The 19,861-nt window shown below is 38.3% G+C and overlaps 1 protein-coding gene across 1 annotated transcript in view; it reads right to left on the bottom strand.

The window, feature by feature from the left end:
* LOC308685820 (uncharacterized protein) overlaps nt 1-19,540 on the bottom strand; it is a 72,577-nt gene extending 53,037 nt beyond the window's left edge. The window contains exons 1-13 of the mRNA XM_081357848.1: nt 19,501-19,540; nt 18,322-18,375; nt 17,506-17,559; nt 16,006-16,059; nt 15,757-15,810; nt 8,792-8,845; nt 8,669-8,713; nt 7,628-7,681; nt 6,012-6,056; nt 5,857-5,910; nt 5,122-5,220; nt 870-914; nt 590-688 (exon numbers count right to left, since the gene is read on the bottom strand). Of these exons, the coding sequence (XP_081213974.1) occupies nt 590-688; nt 870-914; nt 5,122-5,220; nt 5,857-5,910; nt 6,012-6,056; nt 7,628-7,681; nt 8,669-8,713; nt 8,792-8,845; nt 15,757-15,810; nt 16,006-16,059; nt 17,506-17,559; nt 18,322-18,375; nt 19,501-19,539 (750 nt within the window). The 5' untranslated portion in view covers nt 19,540. The remainder of the gene's footprint in view (nt 1-589; nt 689-869; nt 915-5,121; nt 5,221-5,856; nt 5,911-6,011; nt 6,057-7,627; nt 7,682-8,668; nt 8,714-8,791; nt 8,846-15,756; nt 15,811-16,005; nt 16,060-17,505; nt 17,560-18,321; nt 18,376-19,500) is intronic.
* Between the last annotated feature and the right edge of the window lie 321 nt (nt 19,541-19,861).

Below are 19,861 nucleotides of genomic sequence, written 5' to 3'. Positions count from 1 at the left end.
TCCAGTAATGAAACAAGTGCAGTCTTTATGAGTGAGTCATTGAATCATTCATGTAAGAGATTCGTTTAAAATCGCTGATTCATCCAGTAATAAAACAAGTACAGTCTTTAAGAGTGAGTCATTGAATCATTCATTCAAGAGATTTGTTCAAAAAAACGCTGATTCATCCAATAATAAAACAAGTACAGTCTTTAAGAGTGAGTCATTGAATCATTCATTCAAGAGATTCATTTAAAATCGCTGATTCATTCTGTAATGAAACCAGTGAAGTCTTTGAATGAGCCATTGAATCATTTATTCAAGATGATTAAAAAAAAAAAAATCAAATGAATACAATATATTAAAATAGATTGCATTAATTAACATTTTGCTAGAACCTTTAGTTGTCTTTTCAGAATCGTGGGAGAATCATGATCTCTCTAAAAAAAAAAAAGTGATTCTCAGTTTCTCCAGAATCGTGCAGCTCTACTGGACATAGCTAGTAATGTACAGTCAGCTGGTCATTAGTGCTAAATAAACCACGTTTCAGGGTCATGATCGCCTGAATTTAAAATTTAAAAGTAAATTTAAAAGTAAAACTGAAACTCACAGACTGTCCCTTGGGCCCCAGAGGACCCGTCGCTCCCTGAGGTCCCGGAGGGCCACGAGGGCCTGGGAAACCAGTAGCGCCAGCAATACCAGGAGCACCCTACGGGAAGAAACAGCCTCCTCATGTCATCTATTGTGTAGCTTTGGGTCATTCAAAGTGATCACACAAGTGATCGGTGTATCATGTCAAAACAGGAATGAAGCTCAGATGAACAATAGAAGTAAACAACTCATTCACAAATAACGAAGTCACATGGAAGTTCACATGAACATGTACGTACCCCTGATCCTTTAGCTCCGGTGATCCCGTCAGTACCAGGGTTACCCTGCAGATTGAGGAGAGCACACAGTCAGAGAGTTACCGTCTAACGCTCAGTTATCCTTTCATCAGTTGCGGTTTGGTCTCTACGCTCCACTTGAAAGCAAAAATATAATAATAATCCTGACAAAAATGAGGAAATAATGAATAATAAAACATCATAGGTGTCCAGCAACATATAATCTTTTTTTTTTTTTATGCAAATACCTAACACACATTCCTTGTTAATGCTGCGTATCTGTCACAATCGTCTGAACTCATTCACCTTTTCCCTTGAATTTTTCCCGCCACTAATCGGTAATCATGGACATTTATTCATCACAGCTGCTCATCATTTAGTTCATCACCACCATCATCATGTATTTAGCTCCTCTCTGTTCACTCTGTTTCTCTCGGTCGATTAAAGGAAAACTCCACCGTTTTTTAAAATAGGGCTTATTCACCTTATTTCCTACATTTAGATAGGTGGGCAAATGCATTTTTGTCTCAGTGCATGGATTGTTTTAGTTTTGCGCCCAAGTAGCAGTGCTTCGCCTGTGCTTCCCCATAATATAGTCAATATCTGCCTAGGAAATCGCCTAGTGTTAATCTGCATCGCTATTTGTACTCGTTGTGAATACGCAGGCCACAAGAAGTAATTAGGTGGGGGTTTTTTATCACTTTTACTCAGGACATGCTAGCTGGCAACAAAGGATTCCATTCATTAAGCTAAGCTAAGCTAGCGCTGACCCTGTCAAACTAAAACAATGCATGCACTGAGACAAAAAAGCATTTGCCCACCTATCTAAATGTAGGAAAGAAGGTGAATAAGCCCTATTTCAAAAAACGGTGGAGTGTTCCTTTAAAGACCTTCGTCTTCTTTGTGTTGTGACAAAGCAGGCTATGAAAGGAATCAATCATCTGAGCTCGAAATGTCTTTGTCACTCTGAAGCCCGTGGGAAAATGACATCATCAAAACAGTGACTGGAGCTCACACGATCCCGGACGCTTCACCAACGACTATATTGAACGGTGACGACACACATTTCTCGTTTAGACCATCCAACAGGAACTTAATGCAGGATTGAGACTGCAGAGTGAAATCTGTCCACAGAAGGGTTCTGCTGATTATATCCGGCTACCAGAAATATCTTCTAAGGAGATTTTGCTAACACTCGATAGACCTTGGTCAGGTTACAGGCCATTGCATTTAACTCGGGTGAAAACGAGAGTCTTTACAATGGCATCCACTGTATAAACACATACAGTTCACAACTTGCAACTTTTTTCTACTGAATTTCTTTTTTTTTTCGGAAAGACGAAAATAACTTGTCAGTTAAACAATCAGTATGTTGTTAAACAACAGCACAATCCTTTTAACACACTGTAATTCTATCCCTCACAGCTTCATTTTCATTTCTGTCAGAAAATAAATATGGCGCTACCCTGACTAAGGTCTATTAAGTTATGAAAACATTTTTATCGAATGATCACTGAATGTTTAAAACGTCCATTTTTTAAATGTTTTAAAATATATTTTTTTTAAGGGAACATTGCATACTGCGAATATTGTTGAAATGTTACTTTTTAATGTTCTGTGAACGTTTTAAAACAAGTAGTAACATTTAAAAAAACATTAGATGAACGTCCAACTAAAACATAAAGGGCCCTATCTTGCACCCAGCGCAATTGACTTTGTACAGCGACGCATGTATCATTCCTATTTTGCACCCGCGCAAAGCACGCTTTTCCCTCCACAGAAGCACGTCGGTAAACTAGGGAATGAACTTGCGCTCCCTGGGCGGTTCAGCGCAAAAAAGGAGGCGTGTTCTGGCGCAAACGTTCCTTCATGCTATTTTGCAGGTTTAGAAAACAATTGCGCCACTAACCAGGAAAAAAATAGTTTAAAGTCAGTGGCGCGTTGCGCATGTTATTCATATGCTATTTTAAGGGCGCATGCTTGGCCATAATCAATGTAGCGTGTGCACAACGCGCATACACTTTGATTCTCTCATCTACACAGAAGCAGCAGTTTTCATTTTTGCAAATCATACATTATTACGATAGATAGATAGATAGATAGATAGATAGATAGATAGATAGATAGATAGATAGATAGATAGATAGATAGATAGATAGATAGATAGATAGATAGATAGATAGATAGATAGATAGATAGATAGATAGATAGAGAATTTATTATAAAAGCATCCATCTAGCTTACACATTTACCCAAATTATCAAACGCCTTTTTAACCGAAGTTAATTTGGGTGGGTTTCTCCATCCCCAACGTCCCTGACGAGAGCGTTGCTCTCCTTGGCTGTGAACCGCTCCTGGCGCGTGCCTGGCAAATACGCCGTTATAATAGGAATCCGGTTTAGAACAAGCGCGTCTGCTCTTAAAGGGAATGTGAGATGACGCTCTGATTGGTTTATTTCACGTTACGCCCAAACCACACCTATGAATAATGAAGCTGCTTCAGACCAACACATTTTAGATTTGCGCCTGGCGCAAGAGTCATTTATCCCGCCGGGAAAAAAGCAACAGCGCCAAGACCCGCCCACAAAGTTACTTGCGCTTTGCGCTTTGACACTTGCGTTTCAGATCATTAAAATAGGGCCCAAAGTGTTTTGTGCTAACGTTTTGAGAACATTATTAAAGACGATATAACTTTGAATGAACGTTCTATTAACGTTACTGGAAGAACTTTTGTTCATAACTTTAAGAGAATCTCGCCAAAGTTCTGAGAGCGTTCCTGTTAGCTGGTTAGGTTGGCCTGGTCTGGGGTTTGGGGGTTTTAGACCAACTAAAACCAGCTTTTGCCAGAAAACCAAATCTTGTGCTACTTCAAATCTTCCATTTAAGACAAAAAGTTGTGTCCTCCCAACGTGCTCTTTTCCAGTAACGTTAATAGAACGTTTGTTCAGAGTTATCTGGTCTTTAATAAGTCCTCAAAATGAAAGCACAAAAAACATCATCTATAAATCTTTCACGAATTTTTTTTTTTTTCTGCAACACTTGATGCCTAGTTCACACTACACAACTTTAGACGTCCGCAGATCGCTGTGCTGTTCAGACTACATGACTAGCTCTGGAGTCTTGAAGTCGTTGTGGTGTTCACACTACGTGACACGGCGTAGATGATCTGCAACAGGGGGTCACACACTACACGAGCTGACAACGACTCTGTCCCGCAGCGACTCTATCCGGTCCACAAACCACGGCGCGTCACGAAAACACGCGCGAGGAGTGGAATGGGAAATTACGAGAAACAGGAGTTGTCTATTTGAAAATGGACGCTGGGACAAAATTGGCCATGCAAGTTGTTTGCGCAATGATCTGTTCAAAACCCAGAAAAAAAAAGAATATGAGTGAAGGGATGGATGAGCACACGCGGCAGCAGGGATTGTTGGAGATGAGTAAAATATGTTTAGAGTGAAAAAGCTCAATTTCTTGGGTCCAAACTGTTCTTGAAGCCATTGCTGCTGCTGCTGTTTTTCTTTCGTGACCTCGACCCATGCCTTGCTCTCTCATTGGCTGTTGCTCGTCGCGTCACGTGACACCACAGGCTATCGAGTCGGCCAACAGCTCCAGATATTTAGCATGCTAGATATTTGTCTGGCGTCGGTGAGCGTTTCTGATGTGTCGTTTAGTATTTCACACATAGAGATGGCGAGCGCGGATCACCCGCAGATTTGCACGCGATTACAGCCCGACCTGTCGGCGAGCTCGTTAACGTGCAAATCGGGTTTAAAATCCTGTAGTGTGAACTAGGCTTTAGTCGGACCTTCATCTAACGTTTTTAAATGTTACACATGTTACAAATGTTACTTGTTTCAGAATGTTCAGAGCACATTCAAAAGTAACGTTCCAATAATGTTTGCCAAAAGGAATGTTGCTTTATCATTTGCATAACCAAGAAAAAACACGATTTTTTGATTGTTCAGAGAACATTTAGAAATAGCATTTTCATAACTTAATGTGAACAAAACTGACTGGTGTTCCTGAAGTGTTTCCGTCATGTTTCAGGCCTCATCTACAGCATCTGTCAGGGTCACACATTCATTTCACCGCACATGTTAACAGCAGGACGGTGTAGTTTCCTGACGGCACACTTATTTCAGATCCTCTGAAGTAACCTGAGCCTCATTCAAGGCCACAATGAGAAAACCGACAACCTTTCATCTACCAGACCTGAGCTTTCTATCATAATAATAGTCCTTTTTTTACTCACAGACATTCCAGAGGGTCCCGGAGATCCAGGGACGCCAGACTCTCCCCGGGGTCCTTGAGCTCCTTCGGGTCCACGGGCTCCGGTAGGTCCAGCTTCCCCCTATGAAAGAGGAGAAACAACATGATACTAACTCACTGTTCACTCATCTCTTCTCAAGAACAGGTCATTTCCAGAGCCTGGGCTGTGCATTCATTCAGTCTTTAAAAAGTGTTCATAAACCTGCAGATTATCACTAATTTTGTTTGAATAATAGTCTTAATGGCAGGGAAGTTGAGTTTTCTTCCGGGAACGAACACGTCACAATATTAGTTAGTAGTGTGTTTAACTGGCGGTTATGGTAAGGGGCGGGACATTTCCCAAACACACTCGAAGCTCTCGACCAATCACAACACACTACTCCAGCCGACCAATCAGAGCACAGTGTGCTTTTCAGGAGGAGGGGCTTCATAGAGACAGGAACTAAACAGAGCGTTACTGACAGACTGGGAAGAGAGGAGCCGCAACAATGGGGAATATGAGGAAAATAATCAACATTCAAGAAGGAAAACCTGTTCTAGTAGAGCCTGAAACAACACAATCAAGACTTTCCAGTTTAAATCTAACATTCCTGCTGTTTTTGGTATCTTTAGCCGGTTACAAGTCATGCATAAAAATACCAAAGTAGCAATCCACTCACTAGTGCATCATTAATAATGACAGGAATTAAGAGGAATTAAGTATTAAGAGCTGTCAAACCTTAGACCCGGGGGATCCTGGGAAACCGGAAGCTCCAGCCGGACCGACTGGACCCTGTTAACACAAACAGCGTGAGGTGAATAAAATCAGCATTCATTTACAGCAGACTCACACTACAATAAATGATGATGATTATGATGGAGCCTCAAACCTACAGGGGGACCAGCACCGCCGGGTAAACCATCATTCCCTCGAGCACCCTGATCAAACACAGACACAACACACACTTCATCACCAACATCCTCACACAATCCACATGTTGTTGATGTTGTTTACCATATTATTATTATCATTATCAGAAAACAGCGAACATATCACAGTTTACTGCACTATGAAAGAGAAAGACACAACAGCAAGAGGAGAATGAAAGACTAATCTATTCAAATTACTGCAGACTTTCGAAAATCACTGCATATTTTGACTCATTTTAGCATATCACGTTGCTGTACTGTTGTTTATGATTATGAAATGAACACTTATGCTCACTTCCTACGTCTGAAAATAACACGGATACGGGGAACCGGCAAACCACACTGCAAAAAAATAGTTTTTGTCTCGTTTTCCAGAAAAAAATACCTAAACATTCTTAAATCAAGATGCATTTACTGGAGAAGCAAAATAACATAAGATATTAAGTCCTGTTTACTGCAAAATGCTAGTGTTTTTGCTTAAAATAAGAACAAATATCTGCCAGCGGGGTCAGAAAAATAATCTTGTTAAACAGTTTAAAATTAAGAAATTAAAATAAGCCTTTACTCACTTTAATTTGATACTTGATTTCAGAAAGCAAGACTTAATGTCTTATGAGCCGTTCACACAGAATGTGTTTTTCCACTGCGCTACTTTTGTATTGTTTTTCAATGTAAAGCGCTAGATGGACGTCTTTAACCGGTGCGCTCACACCTTAAGTCTTTTACAGCGTCTCTTGACACGGGCTGTGTTCGAAATATATCCAATAAACCCTCATTCACTCTTCCCTTCCTTCCTCCACTGATATAGTCCACTTGAAGTGAATGAAGACGAGTGAGTTCAGACACTGAGTGCCGCTTTTCCATAGTTTGTGCTTGCGGTTTAATAATCATTTAAAACGTAGCAAACTAGCCGCTCCAGTAGCGATGAGCAGATTTATCTTGAACTCTGTCGTGGAAACTATGTATAATTAAACAATTAAAGACTCAATTAAAAAGGGGCTTAAACCTGTGTGATATTACGCTGGATCAGTGTTTGGGAGATGGATGATTGATTCAGCGAGCGCCATCTTCTGGTCAGACGCGGGAATTCAATCAGCACGCGACTCTTGTTCAGCTTGTTATTGCAGTGCATTGTGGGTTTGAATGAGTGCACTTGATAACGTCCACGACACATATACAAATGGCTATTCCCACAAATAGTGCACTATTTAACACTATAGAGGCGACTTCAGACACAGCGCCCTAAAAACACGGCGCTCAAGATAAATGAGGTTAAGCTTTTAAAAAAACAACGTCTCGCGCTTTTCACAGCAAAAATGCATTATATCATTTTTCTTGTATCATGATTTAAAAATGTTTAGATATTTGTACTGGAAAACAAGACACAAATACAAAATAAGAAAATAATTTTTCTCATTAAAGTGAGGTACCGCACATCTGGAGGCCAACCATGACAAGCAGTGACTTATTAGCTAATGATATAGATGGAAATTCATTTATAAAACATTACATATTTGATAGTGAGCAACAGAGGAAAGCCTTATAGAATGAAGATTATTGAAGAAGCGAGTGGTTCTTACAGCAGCTCCGGACGGTCCTGGACGCCCTCTTTCACCAGGCAAACCACGGGGACCCTGAGGAACAACACACACACACACACACACACACACATACAGTCATTCGTCAAGGGAATATTAGCAGTCTCAAATGTTTTCCCAAAAGATTCCTCTGTAGAAATAAAAGCGAGTCAGTAGCTGAATGTGGAGAGCTGCTCAGATCAGTATGACCGAGTTCGTTCTGAGATCTCTGACTTCTGAAGACTTTGGAAGACTTGTGAGACATCACTGAGATCGGACACTCTAGAGAAGACACATCTGATATTACTTCAGAGGAAATCTCCATTCCCTCGCCTTTTAATCTCATTGCTGTCTCTACACTGCAAAAAAATCATCAGTATTTTGTCCTGTTTTCCAGAACAAATATCTAAACATTCTTCAATCAAGATACATTTACTGGAGAAGCAAAATGACTGAAGATATTAAGACTTGCTTTATGAAAAACTCATCAAAATTAAGTGTGTATTCTTAAAATATACACAAGTATCTGCTAGTAGGGTCAGAAAAATAAACCGAATTCAAAGGGAAGACAAGATTATTTTTCTGACCCCACTGACAGATATTTGGTCTCGTTTTAAGCAAAAAACTCACTTAGTTTTGATGAACTCTTCATTAAACAAGAGTTAACATCTTCAATCATGTTGCGTCCTCAAGTAAATATACCTTGATTGAGTCATGTTTGATATTTGCACTGGAAAACCAGACAAAAATACTGAGAAAGAACATATTTGTTTGCAGCCTAGGAGAATCTTAAGAGATTGTATGCGTGTTTTGTGGTAGCAATATTTGTAATGTCATATTTATGCACTTTATTGACTCATATATGCTGACAAATGTTATTTTCTGAACTTGTGTCAGTGTACTGAGCGCTTGATCAGACTCTGCTGTGTGTGTACTGACGTTTGTTTCAATCTGATGTTTGATCAACACACTGCATCTGTTAGAAATTAAACTTTACTGAATTTTAATTCATTTGTGCAGGACAACAGGCGTGCGCAAACCTACCATCGGTCCAGGAGCGCCACTTTCTCCAGGAGAGCCGGACTCGCCCTGACAGAAACAGACAGAGACTCAGACACTGAAATACTCATTTATGTGATGGTGGAAGGTAATGTGTGAAGGTCATACTTTCGCCCCAACGGCTCCAGACTCTCCTTTAGCCCCGTCGAGACCGGAGTAACCCTACACACACCACAGATCAACACGGTTAGTCACGCTGTTTACTCTTCAACCAGGCATTATCACAGCATTAAGGCGAGACACCACAGGCAAAACCAGTTTCTTCATGCACTGGTCAGTTTCGAGGTCTATTTTGCTTAAAAAATAATAATAACATACAAAATATACACATTTAATAGAATTGTTTACGTGATTACACTTTATCTAACTGCATCTGTAGATTTCAATTCCAATACATGTCTTTAAAGGCAGCGCATTTTATTCCTATTTGTATTCTGAAGGTTTGTTCATATATTGTGCAATATGTATACTATTGGGGATGTGCAATATGGGAGCTGTAATTAATAACGGTTGTAATTTTTAAAACTGCCAATGAAAGGCGTTAATGTGCCTACTATATACGTACCTGTCTAATGTATAAGAGAGCATGTTGTGTGAGAGGATGTGCTGAGAGACGTTTATTCTCTGTGTTTTGTATTTTGTGTTGTCTCTGTAAAACTGCGGAACGGACAGTCCAAAACAAAACAATAAAGTATATCTTATCTTATCACTCACCCTGATTTATTCAAAATTGTATTCCTGAAGATTATTATTATAATTTTTTCTTTGGCTGTTGACTTTTCTATGGAAGCTTGTTTCAGCGCCGGAATAAAACAGTTTAAAAGATAATAGTGTCTTTTGATATAAACTTGCAATTGGGAGAAATACAGTCAGAATTGCGAGGTTATATCTCATAATTCTGACTTTTTCTCGTTTATATCACACAATTCTGAGAAGAAAAAAACAGAATTGTGAGATAAAAAGTCACAATTACCTTTTTTTATTTTTTATTTTGTGGTCAAAACAAGCTTCCGTAATTTCTGATTTATGGAATGATAAAAAGAGATTAATAATAATAATAATAATTCTTCGTTAAATTTATATAGTGCTCAAAGCGGGTACTCAAAGCGCTTCACATATGATATACAAAATGTAAAAGCTCTCTGTAAAAACATAAAACGTAACAAGAATTTTGAACCTGGCTTTATCCGACGGTCAGATTTCTGTTCTGGAAATTAGGTAATGCCTCATTTGCATATTTAAACATACTTCAGAAAACTTGCAATACAAAACACAATAACAATAGTGCTTTTCACACCGCGCAAAAATGGGTGAACTCACACTCCAGTTGTTCCAAACCTGTGTGAATGTCTTTGTTGAATATTTTGAAGATTGTCTGAAATCAAATAGTCGTGGGGAAATAATGACTTCCATAATTTTTTCCATATTATCATTTTTTGGGGGGAACTAACCCTTTAAACCCGGGTTACCGTCGTTCTAAACCCTGCTTTTAACCCAGGGTTAAAGGAACATTTCACTTTTGTAATTTTAAAGCAGGGTTAGCACTGCGTTTAACCCGAGGTTATGAAACCCTGCTCGCGGTGCCAAGTGTGTGCAGTGTGAAACCATGTCGCATTAGATGCTTAAATTCATGTGCTCTGTACAGTCTCAGAAAAACTGTACAGTAGTACACTGAAACAGAAGTATGTTTCAGCATTTGAGAGGAAAAAAGTAGAGATGCACCGATTACAATTTTCTGGGCCGATTCCGATTTCCGATTTTTCATTAAGTTTGACCTGCCGATACCGATTTTAGCCGATTCCGATTTAATTTTTTCTAACCACTTTACAGCACACAGAAATATTTATTTTATATCTTTTCTGTAATAGAACATTTTACAATTTGCACTTTACACACATCTAAAGTGCAGTGTTATGGAAGAACCATTTCCTTTTCACATTCAATATCCAATAATTGTTTTATATATGTATTTAGCAAACTAAACGTCTGTATAGAAACAGGGAATGACAATAAAATAATATATAAATAAAAAATAAAATAAATATAGCCTTGCAGTATAAAGATATTTCTCAAAGCACACACACACACACACAGGCCTATTGCAATCACTTGTACAAACTGAATAATAAAACAAGTTTAAATGGGTACATTTTCTATAAATATTAGTCTTCGTTTTCTTTTCTGACATAGCCTACTCCAGTTCTTGTTAAAACACGCAAATTCTGTGCATTTTGGGCACTTTTTTTGTGAAACCCTATTTAGGCTATTTTGTCCATTAAAAGTGTGCTTTCCCTTTAATTGAGCGTGAGCAGTGCAGCAAATAGACTCGGCGCCGAAACACGCGCTTCACTGCTCGCGACGCTCCTGCTTGACGCTCACGCGCTGCTCCCGCTCCCGTTGTGAATGCACTCATTGATTAACATGCACGCCAAAAAAAAATACGCGCTTGCGGTCTGAACGGACGTAATTAACGAGGTTTTCTACTATGGCAAGCCAAAAGGCTCAGAAATACGCCATAGATTAATCGCGTTTAAAGCCAAACGCCGTCAAATACGGCGTTTTAAACAGTATTGGACGCCGTAAAATACGCCGTTGTAATTACAAACGCCGTAAAAGACGCGCAAAATACGTCAATGACGCCGTATTTGACGGCGTTTTAGTGTGCATGGAAAGCGCCGCTTTTTACGCCGTTCATCTCGCCATATGATGCCGTAAAAAACGCCGTTTTGGTTGCACAGAGCGCGCGCTATTTAACGGCGTTTTGCTTATAGTATAATGAGACACGCCCGCTGATTTCCACAGCCAGTAAGTTTGAACTGTTCTCTCCCAATCAATGATGAACTGAGTCAGACCAGACGAATTCAGCACGGATCATTTAATCCAATTCTTATGCTCATATATGAGGAGTTATTAAACAAGGAAAAGAATCCAGGTCGTATTGGCTTAACTCGGCACATTTCCATCTAAGTGCTGAATATCACAAAATATTGATATATATAATGCCCTATGAATTTGTGTTTTAAATAGGCCTATTTGAAAAAAATAAAATAAGACGAATGTATTTTTTGCCATTTCTAAAAAATGTGGCAGGTTTGTTGGTAGGTCTATAAGCTTCTCCATCCAGAATTAAATAGTGTTTCGCTTTTTGTAGGCTAATTAAATTCGTGTTTTATTCATATTACATTGATTATATATTCATTAAATAGCCTAACATTATTACATTTCGTTATATCCAATATATTTTGTAAAATGAAGATTCAAATATTTTGCCCTTTCGATCGTCCAATTCATAGTGAAATAAACGACTTGGGGAAAAAAGTCAACCGTTTGTGGGTATAGAAGTTCAGTGAGTACAAAGCCGTTTTTAAAATACGAATTTTGAAATAATTTCCGTCATTTTAAAAGATAAAACATAAGGTGCAAGGGGAGCAAACTCAGCAAATGACAATAAATAAATAAATAAATGAATAAATAAAAAGAACATAGCCTAGTTATTTCTTTCCCACATTTGAGTCATTATTCTTAAAATAAATGTAAATTATGCTTGCAACAATAGCTGTGGGTTAATTGGCCTGGATGAGTGTGATTGGCCTAATATTGTGTCCCAGACCGGCATTATATAATTCGTGAATATTTATAAAAATTCGTGGCTTGAAAGAGTTGGAAAATTGACAGTTCTGTCGATGTTTTGCCCAGGCAGGGTTAGTTAAGTAAATCTAAAACTATTAAAAACATTTAAATGCTAATCGAAATAAACCTGAAATAAAGGAAAATATAGCCTAACTATTAGTTGAAAAACTTAAACTAAACGAAAATGAGAAATGTTTTTTTTTTTTTTTTTTATCAACAAACTGGATTCATTTCGGTGTTTTTTTCCTTCAACCGACGCGATATTCCATACATTTACCGACAAGATTATGTTACGGTAAATTTAAATTAAATTAAATTAGAATGAACAAGTGACTGTGACCCATTAAAAAAAAAATCCAGGGGTTTAGTTTTAGCCTGCATGTAAAATAGCAGCAATAGAATAGGTCATCGTCATCGTATTCACCTGTAGTGCTTCTGTGAACAGGTAAAAAACAGGATAACATCCATAACTCTATACTCTCTGTTTCTCAACTGGTTTTGTGACAGTGTTTAATTTGTAAAGTGGGAGGTTCCGGAGCACAGAGGTAACGGAACAAAAAAAATTACAAGCTTCTCTGTAGGGGCGGCGCCAGAGAATTTTTAACGCATGTGCTGAGTGGGTGCTAGATCATTGACAAGGGGAGCTGCGCAAAACTTGGCCACTAAATATTTAATATTCAGTTATTTTAATGATCACAATTAAAGTTTTATTAAATTGAACAAGCCGAACATTCAGCATTCAACAATCAAATAAAAGATGTAGACTATTATTAATGTTATATCAACATAATATCTCGTTATTTCAACATAATGTGTGCGTGCAACAAGCAAGATGTGCATTTGTAAATCCGGTGACGCATGCATTGATTTTTATTATTAGTGTTTTCTGACTGTCTGCTGCAAAGATGAAGTTGACGATCGCCATCTCCGTGGTGAACGCGCTGAGAGAAATACACATAATGGATTACATAATCAGAGAGTAGCCTTTTTCTTTTTCTTTTTTTTTTTTAATTTTGAATTATTTCGTTTAAAGACATTTCAAGCTTTGTGTATTTGATGTATTTCTCATGCCTTTGTGAGGCATACACTGAGTTTCGTTAAGTTAGGATGAGATTCGCTCAATTGCAAGTGACCGCGCGGGCGCCTCCATGATTATATTGCCCATTATATTTGAATCCAGGCATTACATACAGGCAATTGCTTGATGAAAAATTGATTAAAATTAAGATACAATTTATACAAAACGAAATTCACTTTAAAGAAAGGCTTTCTACAAATCAAAACTTAATGAAGTGGTCAAAATCATGTCTGAACCACTCCATGTCTCATATTGCGCATCCTATCTTATTCGTGCTGTTCACTTTTCATTAATCAACATAAATGGAAAAAATAACATTATAATATTTTAACAAATATGAAACTAAATGCGCTTATTTAATGGCTACAACAGTATAGTAGGCCTACAGACTCTCTATTTGTACAAATTGCTGCACATTCATTTAATTCTGAATGTTGCATGCACAAGTTAAAAAGGCATTTGTTCAAATCAAGTTCACGGATAATTGTGCGTGCATTTATTAATCATTATGATACTAAAATCATAACAAAGTGGGCTATGCTATGTACAAAAAAAATCAGATGAGCCCAGAACGCAATTACACGTTAAGTATTTCCCCCCCATAGAAAACCATTATAAGAACGATTTATGTGGCTTAATGCAGATTAGAATGTCCCCTTATTATGGCGAAATAACGAAATATTATGTCTATACTGCTGTTTCTACCATGGTCTACACATTCTTGATCAGCGGAAACGATTTTTGCTTGTTTGGGATCTGACTGGCCAGCGTATTTGAAAAAGTTAAGCAAACTTTGCTGTCTTTTTGACATTTTTCCCCTGAGTGAAACGATCGATTAAAATTAAGCCCTATGTAACACCCTTTTAAAATGTGAAAATCCTATTAATTTTGCTTTATTGATTTGAATGTTCTTTAATATTTTATTTAATTTCAGTTTATTATTTAGCTTGGATTATTTTTATAGCCTACATAAAAATAATAATTCCTTGGGAGCATACGAATTGGATTACCACAAATGATCCGTGCTGAATTCGTCTGGTCTGACTCAGTTCATCATTGATTGGGAGAGAACAGTTCAAACTTACTGGCTGTGGAAATCAGCGGGCGTGTCTCATTATACTATAAGCAAAACGCCGTTAAATAGCGCGCGCTCTGTGCAACCAAAACGGCGTTTTTTACGGCATCATATGGCGAGATGAACGGCGTAAAAAGCGGCGCTTTCCATGCACACTAAAACGCCGTCAAATACGGCATCATTGACGTATTTCGTGCGTCTTTTACGGTTTTTTAACGCCGTATTTGACGGCATTTATGTTTGGCTTTAAACGCGATTAATCTATGGCGGATTTCTGAGCCTCTTGGCTTGCCATATTCTACATGTGTGTTCCGTGTGCAAGTGTGATTCTGATGTTGCGCAATGTTAATCATGCGGCGCCCGAGTGCATTTGACCGCATAAAATCGGCATTTGTCAGACTGACCGGCCGGTCGCCGGTCACGGCCGATCACGCGAAAATCGGCCAATTCCGGTCACCAGCCGATCAATCGGTGCATCTCTAGAAAAAAGTCAAAATTGTGACCAAAAATGCGACAACTGGACTGAAGAAGAGATCCGGATTCTTGCTAGTACAGTCGGCAAAATATAATGAGGATGTGCTAGAGCCTTTATGTGAACAGGTCACATGCTGCATCATCCAGTCAATGACACTGACACCACAAATATGACCCTTGACCACAACAGCAGTCACATGGGTCAATTATTTTAGATGGAATTGAGATGTATGCATAAATAAGCTTTACACTGATGTATGGTTTATTAGAATAGTATTACGCTGAGATACAACTATTGAAAATCTGGAATCTGAGGGAGCAAAAAAATCAAAACATTGAGAAAATCTCCTTTAAAGTTGTCCATTTATGTTGGCGATTGTGCTACATTCACTCACAAAAATAAATGTTTTATATATTTACGGTAGGAAATTTACAAAATATCTTCATGGAACATGATCTTTACTTAATATCCTAATGATTTTTGGCATAAAAGAAAAATAATCGATAATTTTGACCCATACTATTGCCACAAAAATACCTGTGCTACAGCACTTGTGACTGGTTTTGTGATCCAGAGTCACAAATATGCAAATAATAACGTTAACCCAGGGTTTAGGGGTGTGAAACAGCAGTTTATGAATCCCCAAGATTAATTGTGAAACGTTTAATTAAAATGTGAAGCAAAACGATCCAGGATTCCGGGTTAAAGACGACGCAGGGTAAACTATCTCAGGTGTGTAAAGCCCTATTTCTACCCAGTTCACCTGTAGTGTCTTGCCTTAAAGAGACTGACCACTGATGAAAAAGTGCACTAACTCTGTGTCCCTTGATTCCAGGTAGACCTGGTGTTCCTGGGAATCCACGAGCTCCCTGTGTTTAGAGAGAGAGAGAGAGAGAGAGAGAGAGGTATGAGGTGAATGGAAGTATTCAGACGTCTCTTCTTTCTCTCTCTGGCCTAAGGCCACAGCTGCGTCTCACATCTGGGCAAAAGCTTGAGTCTCCACATCTCTGCACTTCTCACACGGATCAAACACTTTAACGCTGGTTCAGTTTAAAACGCTTCACCTGAGGTCCGGGAGGTCCACGCTCACCACCTTTCCCAGGTTTCCCAGGTTCGCCCTGCAACAGAAAAACAGTGATTTCACACATTCAGCTTAGAGTCGAACACTGACGACGGCCGCTTCTCCCAGCGAGCGCTTCTGTGCTCAAATGTCATCTTGTGGAGGAAAACTGGAACTGCAAACCCAGCGGGAAATGAAAGATTTGCATTCATGCTTCTACATCAAAGCTGCAGTTAACTGGGAATCTACAGACAACACACACATTTCTCACACTTATTTATATATCTATAGCACTTCATGCAACAAGATTTAGCCAAAGCTATGGAAGCTTGTTTCCGCCACAGAATAAAATAGTTTAAAAGATATTTGTGACTTTTTATCTCACAATTGCGAGTTTACATCTTTATTTTTCAGAATTGTGAGTTATAAAGTCAGAATTGTGAGATATAAACTACAGTTTTTATCTCACAATTCTGACTTTATAACTCAAAATTGTGTGTTATAACATCAGAATTGCGGGATATAAACTCGCAATTGCAAGATATAAAGTCCAACCCTAAGGAAATAAAGACTTATTTATATATATATATATATATATATATATATGAAGAGTTCAGATGCAAAAGCCTCTATATGCCATCTGAAAATTTCTTCTAGATTGATCATTTTGATCAAGCTCATATATTTAAATTCAGCAATTTCACTTAAATGGCAATGAAAATTACCTATTAATTGTCATTTAAGTGAAATTACTGAACTTATATATACAAGCTTGATCAAAATGATCATTCTAAAACAAAATTTCAGATGGCACTTAGAGGCTTTTGCATCTGAACTCTTCATATATATATATATATATATATATATATATATTTGTTATAAAGTCAGAATTGCGGGATAAAAAGTCGCAATTACCTTATTTATTCATCATTCTGTGGCGGATACAAGCTTCCACACAAACCAGCTTCACAGTAATAAACAGGAAAATAAAAGTGTCGTTGTTGCAAAATTGATCAATTATAAAACAAATTCAATTTGATCTAATAAAGCAGCTCTACAGAAAACAATAGCGTCATTATTCGGCTCAAGTCTGTTCAGATTCTGTCAGTGCAGTTAAATCTATAATATTACAGAATATTAACTGTCTTTTAAACCACATTTAATAGACATTTGCTGACGCAAGTGACTTTAAGACACTTGTCTGTGTCTGTTGCGTTCACAGAGATCTTTCAGTGTGTGTGTGTGTGTGTGTGTGTGTGTGTGTGTGTCGTGTGTGATGTGGGCAAGAGAAATGGAAGGAATGGAGTCTGAAGAGAAGAACAGCTGGAGTCAGCAATACTGAGAAAAACACCTTCGGGAAAGTTCACAGAACAATAATCTCAACGTGACGTTCAGTGGGTGATTTGATCGTGCGTCTTCACAGAACATTCGAGGACGAATCATGTAACAGTGTGAGCGGGTTAATCACGAGGACGCCTACAAACGCTGATATGAGAATACTTACATCATCTCCTGGTTTTCCCGAGGGACCAGGAGGGCCACGGGGACCCATCGGGCCCTATCAGGAGAGAAGAAAAATGTGAAATTATGTGAACGATTTGAGATATGAGTGAAAACACTGATTGTTAAGGACAATGTATTCAGAGCTTTGTGCATTAAAAAAATGGTAGCACTTTACAATAAGGTCTTAATGCATTAACTTACAATGAGCAATACATTCCATACAGTGTTTATTCATCTTTGTGAATGTTAGTTGGCTAAAAATAACTCCCTGAAACGCCTCCATTGTAGTCTTGAGTTTCTTCCGGGAACAAACACGTCACAATATTCCTCATTATAATAATTCATGCGCAGAATAAAGGGGCGGGGCCTGGTTGAGTTAGTTAGTAGTGTGTTAAACTGGTGGTTATGGTAAGGGGCGGGACATTTCCCAAACACACTCGAAGCGCTTGACCAATCACAACACACTTATCCAGCCGACCAATCAGAGCACAGTGTGCTTTTCAGGAGGAGGGGCTTCATAGAGACGGGAACTAAACAGAGCGTTACTGACAGACTGGGAAGAGAGGAGCCGCAACAATGGAGAATATGAGGAAAGTAATGTGTTTGTTCAACATTCAAGCATTAAAATTAATGTTAACAAATTGAACCTTATTGTAAAGTGTTACCAAAAGAGCTCATAAACGTTCAGCCAGCTCACTGACCTAAACTCAAGATCTCTGTTATGATTAGGACCATTACGGCTAAATGAAGTGGCATTTGCACACTGGGAGTTTGACTGTAATTGTCAGTAATGAGGAATTTTCTGTTGGATACGTACAGATGATCCGGGCTCTCCGGCTTCTCCATGGTTGCCTTGAAATCCTTGTGGACCCTGCAGCAAACAGAGACCGTATTCACATCACAGACTTTCAGTCCAGTCTCATGCCAGAAACAATATTTATATGATCAGTATGTGTACAGTGAGAAGAAGTATTATTAGACTGGCGGAGGACACAGGACGCGAGTGTGTTTACTATAGAGACTTACTTTTTCCAAGAATATCACTTAGTTTTAATGTAACCCTTCATATAAATGCAATAGTTATTAACAAGAAAACTTTATTTCGTTTAATATGAAATGAATATGAAAAACAGTGTAGAAGAAAGAGATTATTATCTGTTTGCGTGATGGTAGGAAAAAGTCCTACATTTTTACACCATGTCCAAACCGAACGTGATGTGATGAGATTCAAGCAACACGCTGTTTGTCTGTCCACATCAGATGTGACGCCACAAAATCAATCAAACATCACAGCCAATCAGAAGAGTGTGTGGGCGGAGCCTCTGTGCAAGGGCACTCACAACCAAATGGAAAAGTACATAATCATATTCATAAATATTACATTTTAACATGATTAAATACATACTGAGTGAATGAAACAATGTTTGTCAGAAACCGTTTCTAAAATTGAATTGTTGCGTATCATCGTCACGGCTGGTTATGACATAAACTCTGATTAACATTAACATCCTTTTATCATGTCGCATCTAATTAGACATGATGTTAGAAGAAAAGGTTCTGAACCTTTAAAGTGTTCGATCAGACACTTTATGAATATTTTCCCATCATTTTATGGATTTCAGGGTTTTTTTTTCAAGTTTTTATTTTATTTTAATTATATTAATTGAATTTAAACAGCTTGCAAACATACTTTATCACTAGAAAAAAATTAAACAACCTGTAAAACATGAAAGTATTTGCAATAATTTGAGTAATTTCTCAAATTGTACAGCTTACAGAGAGGATGACGACTACTTGCTGACCTGTGTGTGTGTGTGTGTGTGTGTGTGTGTGTGTGTGTGTGTGTGTGAGGTGTTATTATTAACTTTAGGAAGCTAAGGATCATCTTACACATGCTATTTTTGCTCGTCTTTCACATTCACATTACAGTCGTATCATAACTTATTATATATATATATGTCACGCGGATGAGGTGTTTGTTGAGGAATACACTCACGGGAGATCCATTGGGGCCTGGTGGTCCTCGAGGACCCATCGGACCCTGAAGGAACAAACATAACAACAGAAATCAATTAGTGCCTTCACAGGGATATAATGAGACGCTGTGGGTTATATGGAAATGTCTTCATGGGAAACGTTCCCTCAGGACATCAGAGCGACTCGCTTAAGCAGAAACACTGAGATTACACACACACACACACACACATCAGCATAAGCGCTTTGAACCCGTGTGACTTTACCAGCAATTAAATGTTTGAGAGCCACAACTGGTGCACTAAACCACCGCACAATCATAATCCATAAAACATCAGCTGTGTTCAACAGGTAATGATTATACTGGTTCTGAACCACTGACA

This window comes from Scardinius erythrophthalmus (assembly GCF_964197995.2).
Source record: "Scardinius erythrophthalmus genome assembly, chromosome: 25".
Taxonomy (NCBI): domain Eukaryota; kingdom Metazoa; phylum Chordata; class Actinopteri; order Cypriniformes; family Leuciscidae; genus Scardinius; species Scardinius erythrophthalmus.
The sequence above is the reverse complement of the archived record's forward strand: the minus strand, read 5'-3'. Positions and strand labels throughout refer to the sequence as shown.